At 36.9% G+C, this 12486-nt stretch overlaps 1 protein-coding gene across 2 annotated transcripts in view; it reads left to right on the plus strand.

Moving 5' to 3' along the window:
- FBXO38 (F-box protein 38) overlaps nt 1-12486 on the plus strand; it is a 123461-nt gene that overhangs the window by 20283 nt on the left and 90692 nt on the right. The window contains exon 3 of one of the 2 annotated variants that reach the window (XM_074212360.1): nt 8970-9159. In XM_074212360.1, the coding sequence (XP_074068461.1) occupies nt 9032-9159 (128 nt within the window). In that variant the 5' untranslated portion in view covers nt 8970-9031. Of the gene's footprint in view, nt 1-8969; nt 9160-12486 lie in introns of those variants that run through there. The other variant, XM_074212361.1, reaches the window with a different exon arrangement.

The following is a 12486-nucleotide window of genomic DNA, read 5'->3' on the forward strand; positions in this document are numbered from 1 at the left end:
TATTTTGTGTGTCAGTCAGTCCCCAGGCTGCTACAGGAGAGGAGTCACTCCTATTAAGTCATTGCAGTTGGAAGTAGACTTAATACTAGGTTGTATTTAATAGGAAAAACTGAAGCCACCTACAATATTTTATGTTACTTAAACTTTATTGCAATTGTAATATTACACAAAACATTTTTTAAAATCTGCAAGTGTATCTTTGAAAGTTGTAATTTCAGTATGTTAGACAAAAGTCTATGCCCCCATGCTCAAAAGGATAGTTGCTGTTGGCCTTCTTTTTTATAGCATTTTATTTTTTAAAAAATGTGTAGCCCTGAGGATACAAAGAAAGATCAGAGACAGTTCCTGCTCAGGTCTGAGGCGGGGAGACATCATGCAAACTACTATACACAACCAAACTATATAAAATGGAAATAATAGTGGAGGAAAGACTATAATTAATGGGAACCAGAAAAGGCTTCCTGTAAAAAGTAGAATCTTAGCTAGAGTTTAAAGGAAATCTGGAGGAGATGAGGGATAATGCCATGCATGAGGAACAACTATTGAAAATGCCTAGACTTGGGAGATGGAATGAGGAATAGCAGAGAGGTCAGTGATACTGAATTGCAGAATATGTGAATTAGGTGAGGAATATCAGATCTAAGAAGACTGTAGAGGGTGGGACAGGTTATAAAGGACTCTAAATGCCAAACTGACCAGACTCCCCTCTGTGACCTTAGCATAATGGCTTTCTGGATCTGAGATTGGTGACTAGAACCTGGCTTTTAGAATTAAAAGATGCATGTAGAAGGTGGAGCAGGGGAAGGGATTATTAATGAGATTTGGAATCAGGTTTTAGGAGAAAGAACATTGAAGTTAGAGTTAGCTGTCCTTGGTTTGATTTTCAGCCCTTCTTCCAACTACTCATACAAGCTTTGATCTGCCTGGTTCTTGGTTTCCTCATCTGCATGAGGAGTTTGACTAGATCATCTTTAAAACCTTTGATCGTATGAACATATTTTAAAAATATGTGGGTCTAAGAAAATAAGGACCTTTGGGGATTAAAAGTTTTGGACATTGTAAATTTGCCAGAGAAGTCTGTGGAAAACTTTGGTTTAAAGGATGGGTAGAATTTCATCAGGGAAAGGATGGACATTCTAAGCATAGAAAATAGAGTGAGCAAGGTATTGAGACAGGAAAGGACATGACAGTTCATTTTAGAGTGTAGATAGAATTATTTTGAAATACAGTTGGAAGAGTCCAATAGTGAGACAACTTTGAATTCTAAGCTAAAAAATACTTTTATGTGCAATGAAAAGAGCTCTGAACAGAGGGAAAAAAAGACTTGAGTTTTAAGTGATTTCATGTAACCTTGAGCAGATCACTTTACCTCAGTGAACCTCAGTTTATTCATCTGAATTCATGTCTTACAATGTTGTGAAGAAAGTGTTTTGTAAACATTAAAACCCTATATAGAAATGTTAGCTGTTAAGTAGGCAGTGTGCTAGCAGTTAATAATAACTTAGAAACAAAATTTTGCTTATTCAGGAAATATGTTTTGCATTGATTAAAAATTATCACTTGAACTTGTCACAGCGCAGACTCCCAAGTGACTTTGATGGAAAAGAAATAACCAAATAGTTAGTTTATATTACCTAAATAGAAAATGGCTATGGATATAAGTTACAAAATCCCTTTGTGGTCATGAACTTTACTACCCTATGTACTCCTTTGTGTTAATACTTGACTTTATCACAACAGAAAAATTAACAAGATGGTTTGACAAGAAGAACAACATATTAGAGAAGTGAGTCTCTTTATTTTTCAGGAAGCTGTAACTTCTACCTCATATTTTATATTGTTTGACACTCTTTGTGTAAGAAGTATTATTTTGTTTTTGATTATTAAATAGTCAGGAGAGGACCCCAGTGATGCCTTTTTATTGGTGGACTAATTAATAAGAAGATTGTAATTTCTAGTTGCTTTAGTTAATGTACACTGGATTCTTTTAACCTATTTGGTTACTATTTTTCCCTTCCCCAGCCCCAAATAAAATCTAAACTTTTAGAAAACATTAAGACTACTATGTGCAGTATATTTGCCATTCTAAGTGTACCTGGAATCTTGAAGAATATGCTAATGAAGCCTAGTTCTGACAGGTCTTTACAAACATTGTTAGACTATAGACCTAGCAATGAACTTTGTGCCTATCCTAGCAATATTCAGAGAGGCTCATTGCCAGGTGGTGGATGTTGGTGGGTTTTTTTTTGGGGGGGGAGGGGGTGTAGTTTGTGGCAAGCTAGTATTTCATGAAAGAATTAATCTAGCAAATTAAGGTAGAGATTGTCCTAATAATATCAAGAGTACTTACATTGATGGAATGGCTCATAGAATCGTATATTTTAGATCTGGAATGTGTATTGGAGATCATTTCTCCACCCATTCAGTTTATATGTCTTGAACCAGAGTTCCAGGAAAGGGGATGTGATTTACCCCAAAGTTATACAAGGTAGTAAGTGCCCAAATCAGGATTTTGTGACCTTATGACATATGTAAAACATGTGCTGTGAATCATTGGAGGAAATTAAAAAAAAGATAAATGAGCCACTATTTTTGTTCTTGACTGATTTAATTATTCAATTTGAAACTATTCTCTCCCAAATCACTAGCAATGGCAGAGTTGCCATATCTAATGTCCTTTTCTCAATCTTCATTCTTCTTGACAGCAGCCTTCAAAATTTTTTCTTTTAGGTTTTTTTTGCAAGGCAAATGGGATTAAGTGGCTTGCCCAAGGCTACACAGCTAGGTAATTATTAAGTGTCTGAGACCAGATTTGAACCCAGGTACTCCTGACTCCAGGGCTGGTACTTTATCCACTACCCCACCTAGCTGCCCCAGGCTTCAAATTTTAACACTTGATAGCCACCTTTTCCTTAATAGTCTGTCTCTTCTTAATAATACTGCTCTCCCTTGGTTCTCATATCTATCTGACTTTTTTTTTTCCATTTTCATCCAGCTCACACCTATAACTGTCCTGTTGCCCAAGGGGTTGGCTTGTGTGCTTTCTTTGTCATGTTTCTTTGTCTCTTGCTCTTCCTCTTCCTCTCTCTCTCTCTCTCAGCTTCTATGGATTCTATTTTTATCTCTTTAAAACATTTTTGAACATATTTTATTGAACTCTAAATTCTCTACCTTCACTCATATCACTAATTAATATCTGTTAAAAAATCTCAAAATGAATCTTCTTTAGACAATTTAAATTGTGTTCAAAATATAGTTCATTATCTTTTCCCTAAATCCTCCCCTCTTCTGAAATTTCCAGTTTTGTTGAAGACATCACTCTCCTCTTAGTTCCCCAAGTTCACAAACTTGGTGTTGTCTTTGATTTCTCACTTGCATTCACACTACATATCCAATTTCTTACCATATCCTGTCATTTCTATCATCACATTTCTGACATGGAGCTCCCTTCTCTCCACTTATCATAGTCATCATATTGACATAGGCTCTCATCACATCACACTTAGACTATTGTAATAGTCTGCTGATTGGTCTTCCTGTTTGAAATTTCTCTCCACTCCACAGTCTATCATCCACTTAATTATTTAAATAATCTTTCTAAAGTGTACTAGGTCTGACAATGTCATCCCCTGTCCAATAAACTCCAGTGGCTCTGTTAACCTCCAGAATTAAATATAAAATCCTTTGTTTTGGGATCTTATTGCTTCTCCTAACACTGGCCTTGTTGCTGTTTCTCACCCAACATAGTCTTATCTCTTTGACTTTCTCCCTTGCCTGAAATATATTCTTCACTCCTCATTTGCCTTTTGATTTCCCTAACTTTCTTTTAGACTCAGTTCAAGCTCTACCTTCTCTCCTTCCCCAATTCTAATGCCTTCCTCTGAGATTCCCTCCTTTTACACTGGATCTATTTTGTTATGGACATTAGCTTCTTAATTGAATTTGGGGCAGAGACTATGATTTTGTGTTTCTTTTATCACTACTTAATGTAGTACTGCAAATATACTTGGTGCTTAATAAATGCTAATTGAAGAACGGAATAAATAATTATATATTATCTACTCTGTGTGAAAGATGTGTTAAGTATTTATAAAAATATCTTATCTCATGCTGACAACAGCCTTGCAAGTGGATGTTAATATTATCCCCATTTTATAGTTCAGCAAAGTGAGGTTGGAAGTGGTTAAATGACTTGCCTAGGGTCTCACAGCTATGACGTATCTGAGTCCAGATTTAAACCTTTTTCTTTCTGACTCTAGGTTCAGGATCTATCCACTGTATTGCCAGATAAATTCCTGTACTTATCATATAAACATATTAACATTATATAAGCATTTATATATAGAATATAAACAAAGTAGTAAGAGTTAAAGTGAAGGAATGATTACAATTTAATTTGATAGAGTTTAAAAATGTATAGTCATGCAAAACATTTCCATCATTGTCATGTTAGGCAAGAAAACACAAACCTCCCCCACCCCCATAAAAAAGAAACCTCAAGAAAAATTTAAAAAAATGTGCTTCAGCCTATATTTGGACATCATCAGCTCTCTTTCTTAGGATGGATGGTTAGCATTCCTTATTGAAAGTCCTTCAGCATTATCTTGGGCCATAGCATTGCTGAGAAAAGCTAAGTCATTCACAGCTGATCATCCTATTATATTGCTATTACTTTGTCTACAGTACATTTCACTTTGTATCAGTTTATGTAAGTCTTTCCAAGTTTTACTGAAAGCGTCCTGCTTATCATTTCTTAATGCAGAATAGCATTCCATCATGATCACATACCACAATTGGTTTAGCCATTTCCTAACTGATGAATATCTCCTCAATTTCCAATTCCTTGCAACTGGAAAAGAGCTGCTTTAAATATCCTTGTGCATATAAGTTCTCCCCCCCCCCCCTTTTTCATCTCCTCTGGAATATAGTAGCATCTTTACTAGGTCAAAGGGTAGGCATGGTTTTATAGCCCTATGGGCATACTTCCAAATTGCTCTACAGTTTTGTTGATTCTTTTCACACCTCCTCCAAAAGTGCATTAATTTTTCATTTTCCCTACATCCCCTCCGGCACTTATCATTTTCTCTTTCTGTCCTATTAGTCAGTTCAGTGGGTATAAGGTAGTACCTTAGAATTGTTCCAATTTGTATTTCTCCAATCAGTAGTGAGTTAGAACATTTTTGTAAAATGATCATAATTTGCATTGATACCCTCATCCAAAACCTATTTATATCTTTTGATTATTTATCAGTTGAGGAATAACTTATTTTTTTATAAATTTGGCTTGGTCCTCTATATTTGAGAAATGAGGCCTTTATTAGAGAATCTTGTTTCAATATTTTTCTTATAGTTACTATTGCTAACTGTATTTACTTCCATATTATTCTCTCCACCCCTATTTATTCTATTCTCTCTTGTACCCTCTCCCTCTTCAAGGGAGAACAACCTACCTTCCCTTTCATCACCCTCCTTTCTCTCATCTTCTTTCCCTCCTTTCCTAGAGGGTAAGATAGATATCTATACCCAACTGAGCATATATGTTATTTCCTCCCTGAATCTGTTGTGATGAGGGTAAGACTCAGTCATTACCCCCCCCCCCCCACTGTACTGCAAAAGCTTTTTCTTGCTTATTTTATATGAAAAGACTTAACCCATCCTACCTCTCCATTTCCCTTTCTCTCATTACATTCCTCTCTCACCACGGAGCTCCATCTATTTAATTTATTATCCCTTCAGTCAGCTCCCACGAGTGTTCTGTCTTTATATGCTTCTTCTAATGCCCTAATAATTGAAAAAGTTATATGAGCTATCAGAATCGTCTTCCCATGCAGGAATATAAACAGTTTCACATCATTAAATCCCTTTTGATTTTTCTTTACTATTTACCTTTTTATGCTTCACTTGAGTCTAGTATTTGAAAATCAGATTTTCTGTTTAGCTCTGATCTTTTCATCAGCAAAGCTTGAAAGTCTCCTATTTCACTGAATGTCCAACTTTTCCCCTTAAAAGTGTGCTCACAAAACAAAACAAAAAAAAAGTGTGCTCAGTTTTGCTGGGTGGTTGATTTTTGTTTGTAATCCAAGTTCCTTTGCCTTCCAGAATATTACATTCCAAGCCCTATAATCCTTTAATGTAGAATTGCTGTATCTTGTGCTTGTGGATCCACAATAATTGAATTGTTTCTTTCTGACTGCCTGCAACATTTTCTCCTTGATTTGGTTCTCTGAAATTTGGATAGAATATTTCTGGGAGTTTTCATTTTTGACTCTTTTAGGAGGTGATTTATGGATTCTTTGCTGGCTAGGTTTTTTTTTGTTTGTTTGTTGCAAGGCAGTGAGGTTAAGTGGCTTGCCCAAGGCCACACAGCTAGGTAATTATTAAGTATCTGAGACTGGATTCGAACTCAGGTCCTCCTGACTCCAGGGCTGGTGGTCTATCCACTATGCCACCTAGCTGCTGCCCCCTAGGTTCTTTTTTGATTATGGGTTTTAGATGATTTTAAAACTATCTCTCCTGTATTCATTTTCCAGGTCTGTTGTTTTTCAGTGAGATATTTCACATTATCTTCTAATTTTTAATTGTTTTGTTTTATTGTTTCTTGATTTCTCACAAAGTCATTAGCTTCCCTTTGTTCACTTCTTTATTTGAAGGAATTATTTCCTTCAGTCAGCTTTTGTGTTTTCTTTTCCTTTCAATCAATTCTGCTTTTTAAGACATTCCTTTTCCTTGGATTTTTGTACCTTTTTTCCCATTTGGCCAGTCTGATTTCCAGGATGTTATTTTCTTCAGTATTTTTTAGTGTATGTCTCCTTTACCAAGCTGCTAACTTGGTTTTCATCATTTTCCTGCACCACTCTTATTTCTCTTCCAATTTTTCCTCTACTCTCTTACTTAATTTTCAAAATCTTGTTTGAGCTTTTTAATGATCTGAGACCAATTCATATTTTTCTTGGTGGCTTTGGACATAAGATCTTTGACTTTGTTATCTTCTACCAAGTGTGTGTTATAATCTTATCATCTTAGTAACTTTCTGTGGTCAATTTTTTTTCCCTTATGCTGTTTCCTGATTTCCCCAGTCTCTGACTTCATTTTGACTCCTTCCAATGTGAAGGGGTAAATTGTCCCAACCTTTTGGGTTTTAGGCAGCTATTTGCAGAGATACTTTTAGGGACCTGAAAGTTTTCAGTTCTGCCAAGGTGATATGATCTAAGGAGGGATTTTTGGTACTTTCCTGTCACGTACCCTGGTCTGTGAAGCATTCCTTTCTGTCCTGGAACTGTGATGGGAGCCCCAGTCTCCCTGAGACATCAAGTTCTGTTGTGCTACTGCTCTTCCTCTTCCTGGCACTGCGACCCAGCTCTTTGTCCAGATCAGAGTATGGGCAAAGCAACAGTCTTGCTTCAGAGATAGCATAGAGATGCTTGTAATCTTCCCCACAGACCACTGAGTCAGTGGCTCCCAAGGACTGTTTCTGGTTTGCTGGGACCAGATCTGTGCTTCTGAGACCTGCCTATGCTGGGATTGTCCAGTCTGTTCCTAGATTGATGGGACCTCTCCTTGTGGTCCATACTGCATTAAACTCCTCTCTCACTCCTCTTTCATCCTGGCGCAACAGACCTTTCCTGCTGATCTTCCAAGTTGTCTTGGGCTGTAAAATTATTTCATTTTGTCTTTTTGTGGGTTCTGCCACTCTAGAATTTGTTTAGAGTCATTATTTAATAGGTATTTGGAGAAGTTAGGGAGATAATTTGAGCAAGTTCCTGCTTTTATTCTGCCATCTTGGCACTACCCCTTGAAAATAAATTTTTTAATTGAAATAAAAAAAGGTTTTTTAAAGAAAAGAAAGTAGAAATGGCATTCCAGGGAGGGAATGGATAAAAGAAATGTTGAAGGGAGAGACTTTCCCTCAGTCTCAGTCTCTTAAGTATTTACATATCACTGTCTAGGCAGCTGTGTTGGTTTTCTTGAACTGCCAGTTAAATTTTAGCTTGTTTTTGTCTTGTCTCTAATCTTAGATTTTAATATCCTTGAACCAGAAACTGTCTTGCACTGCTTTCTATTTCTCTACCATCCCTAGCTAAAGATTTTGGAAATAATTGGAATTACACCTATTTGTATGGCACTAGCTTCAAAATTGTAGTCTAATAATCTCATCTTTTTTTTTTTTTTTAAACAGATAACCATTGAGGTTCTGCTGGGCTTTAGTAGTTTATCCCAAGTCACCAAACTATTAAATTGTAGAATCAGAATTCAGTCCTAAGTGTCTGTTTTCCAAGTCCATTCTGTCTCCTTAGTAGCTTGCATTTTATGTAGAATAATTAAAATAATTGATTTTTTAAATGTCTGCATTATTTTCTGATATCTACTCCATCTTAATTTCCCTGAGCATCTGTATTCTCCTCTCCTGAATTGATACTAGAAGTTTTTCTGTAAGAACCTTTGGAATTTTAATACTGAAATTCAATGATACCTTACTTTAGAACACTTATAAACACCCTGCACATCTGAAATGCCCTGGAAATGTATTCCTATCTGATTCTGTGTATCTTTATTATGCTGTTATTTTTTCCCCTCTTTGCATCAGACAGAGCAGCTGCTGTTTTCAGTTTTTTAGTCTTCAGCTAGGAGGATTCAAGCCATCAAATGGTAGATCTGGAAGGAAACTAATTTACTCTTCTCCCCTTATTTTATTGATGAGAACTTGAGGCTGTGACTTATCCAAAGATGCATAGCTAATTAGCAGAAGACTGTGAATAAGAATCAAGGCCCTCTTGACTCCCAGTGTAGTCTAAATCCTTCTCCTTTCTATGTGAAACAAACTATTCATTGATTTTTGCTCCCTAAAATATCAAGATTTTTTGCTAGCTAATTTCCAATCACTTTATTTGAATGTCTTCATGAAAAGAATTCTTTTTTTGAGGCTAGATTTTAAGTCCTAACTTTTCAATTCTCTCATTTCTGCTTTTTAGCAACTTTGAACTCAAGGTAACTAAGTTGCAATTGATCATTTTCTCCTGAAGTCATCATAAGGATGGGCCCACGAAGGAAAACTGTGAAACCATGTCTCCCAAGTAAAGAAAGCCCTGAGGTGACAAATTCAGATGAAACAAAAGATTACATGAACCAGCTGTCACATGAAGTACTCTGCCATATCTTTAGGTAAGAAATTCTGGTTTTTATCTTTCTTTTCCTTGGGTATATATAAATAAGAGAAGATTCCAAAGAAGGACCTATATTATAAAAAGTTATATAGTGGATATATGGCATAGTTAAAGTAATAAAAATATTTTTAGACAATCTGTCTCACCAGAGTTGTTGTTGATTTTCAAGTAATATAAGTTCTGGGGTTTCAGTTGAGGAGGTGATAGCTCATGAAGGTTTGGAGGCAATGCGGAGCTATTTGAGTTTGGTGGGATGAGGAGGGTAGCAGGGTTTCACATGGTCAGACTTGTACTCTAGGAAAATCTCTTTTGACAGCAGAGGGGAGAATGATGAATTGGAGTGGGGAGAGATTTGGGGTAGATGGGCTGACCAGATAGCAGACTGGGGAGATGAAGACTATCACTGGACTGGTGGCAGTTATCAGAGGAGAGAAGGGAACAAATATGAGAGTGGTACAAAGTTAAAAACTATAGATTTGAGAATAAGCAGAGGATAATGATGCTCTTAGTTATAATATAGAAATGGGGAAGAGGAGAGAGTTTAGGGAAAAGATAATGAATATAGTTTGGAACATACTGAGTTTAAGATTAGTCAATCATTAAGCATTTATTAAGCACCTACTATGTGCCAGGCACTGTGCTATATGAAGGGATACATAAAAGGGCAAAAGACAATCCCTCTCCTTTCTGGGCTTATAACATGATGGAGGATACAACAAGCAAATGAATATGTACAAATAAACTAGATACATCAGAAGAGAGGCACTAGAATTAAGAGGGATTGAAAAGGGCTTTCTGTAGAGGGTGGGATTTTATTTGAGACTTGAAGAAAGCCAAAGAAAACAGGAGCTGGGTGTCAGTGGAGGGAAAGCATTCTAGGTGTGGAAGACTGATGGTGAAAATGCCTGGAGCTGAGAGAAGTATTTTATTGTCAGCAAGGAGGCTAGTTAAACTGGATCAAAGAGCATAGAGTGGGGAGTAACATGACATGTAGGAATGGAAAAAGTGGGAAGTGTAGATAGGGAATAGGTTATGAAGTGTTTTGAAAACTAAACAAAGGATTTTTTGATTGATCATGGGGGAGATAAGGAGCCACTGCAATTCTTTGGGGAGCTAATGGTGGGGTGATATGGTTGGATGTATTTAAATGCATCCTTTTTGAAATATCTAATAGGAGGTTGGATGTCAAGAAAGAGATTAGGGCTGGATAAGTAGATTTGAAAATGATCAGATGAGAGATGATAATTAAATCTATGGGAGCCGATGAGATTACTAAGAAGTAGTAAAGAAGGGAAAAAGGGCATCTTGATCAGAGTCCTGTGGAACATCTAAGAATAGTGGGTGTGATCTGGATGAAGATATGAGAGAGAGAGAGAGAGAGAGAGAGAGAGAGAGAGAGAGAGAGAGAGAGAGAGAGAGAGAGGAGAAGAGGAGGAGGAGGAGGAGAGCCAGAAGAAAGTAGTGCTTTGAAAATCTAGAGAGTAGAGATTATCAAGGAAAAGATGATCTACAGTATCAGAGGCTACAGAATTGTCAAGAAACATGAGAATTAAGAATTTTAGGATTTTAGATTTGACAATTATAAGATCACTGAAATCTGAAGATAGCATTTTTGGTTGAATGATGAGATCAGAAGCCAGATTATAGAGCATTAAGAGAGTGAGAGAAGAGAAAGTTTGCTTACTGTAAATTACCTTTTCTTACAGATTGATCAGTAAGTTCAAAAGACATGAGATGATAATTCATGGGAATGGAAGATTAAGTGAGGGGTTTTGAGGATATGGGAGATATGGACAAGTTTATAGGCAGTAGAGAAGCAGAGATTGAAGATGAGTGAGACTGAGAACAATCTGCTGTAGAAGACGGGATGGAATGGTTTCATTTATGCCTGTAGGACTTTGACTTGGCAAGAAAGACCCCTCCCCCCTTTTTTAGCAAGGTAATGGGGTTAAATGAATTGCCCAAGGTCGCACGGCTAGGTAATTATTAAGTGTCTGAGGCTAGATTTGAACTCAGGTACTCCTGACTCCTGGGCCAGTGCTCTATCTACTGCACCACCTAGCTACCCCAAGAAAAACCCTTTTTTAAGGACTGACAGAAATTAGTGGCAGAAGACATTTGGTTGATGTGAGATGAGGAAGAGAGAAAATGGAACTCTCAGGGAGAATGGCTTCTGTATTTTCTATAAAATATGAGGCAATCTGAGAGATTGGCAGAGGGGAACTAATGGAAGTATCAGGAAAGATGAAAAGATTTGAAAGAGCTGCTATGATGAATGGGATAGTAAGTTAACTTGTGAAGTATAAAAGGATTTCCTAGCAGCAGTGAGAGCTTATTTGAAGTTATGAAATATAAATTTGTGGTGGATTCAGTCAGAAAAGTTCTGTGATTTTTCTCTACTTTTTGTTCAACACATTTGTGGAAGCAAAGGTAGTGGATAATAGGAGTGCTCCAAAACTGAAACATAGCAAAGCACAGTTGGCATTATGAAAAGAGGGCAAGGAACTTAAGAAGAGGACAATATAGAATTGAACCAGATTAGTAAGAGTGTAAAGTGGGTTGAAAGAACAGTGCAGGGAGTGGCTAGGTGGCGCAGTAGATAGAGCACTGGGCCTGGAGTCAGGAGGACCTGAGTTCAAATCCATTCTTATACACTTAATAATGACCTAGCCGTGTGGCCTTGGGCAAGCCACTTAACCCCATTGCCTTGCAAAAACTAAAAAAAAAAAGAAAAAAAAAAGAAAGAAAGAACAGTGCAGTAGAGATGACCGGGAACAGAAGTGAGGGCAATCAGAATTAGAGGTCACAGTGTGAACAAAGAGCAGATTTTAGTATGTGAAGCCAGAGAAAGATGCTTATGGAATGTAATCAGATAATGGAAATTTCAGAATTCATGAACATGTAAAGTGGTACATTTGTAGATGATGGCATAATCAAAGATATGACAGTTTTGGCAGACATCTGAGGTGGGTAGAGGAATATATTATGGGAAATGAGAAAGTTGAATAACTGGGAAGTTAAAGTATTTAAAGAAATAAGTATCCATTCATCTATCTCTTATCTATCTCTGTCTCTCTGTGTTTTGAAGTCCCTTAGTATAAGGAGAAAGGGGGAATGTTCTGGAGATCTTCAGCTAATAGCTCCCAGGATTTTATTTGAATGGTAGATATGATTGAATGAATTTCTGTTTTTTGCAAGGCAGTGGGGTTAAGTGACATGCCCAACGTCACACGGCTAGGACATTATTAAGTGTCTGAGACTGGATTTGAACTCAGTTCCTCCTGACTCCAGGGCTCTGTCCACTGTACTACCTAGCTGCACAGAT

The sequence above is a fragment of the Macrotis lagotis genome, chromosome 1, assembly GCF_037893015.1.
Source record: "Macrotis lagotis isolate mMagLag1 chromosome 1, bilby.v1.9.chrom.fasta, whole genome shotgun sequence".
Taxonomy (NCBI): domain Eukaryota; kingdom Metazoa; phylum Chordata; class Mammalia; order Peramelemorphia; family Peramelidae; genus Macrotis; species Macrotis lagotis.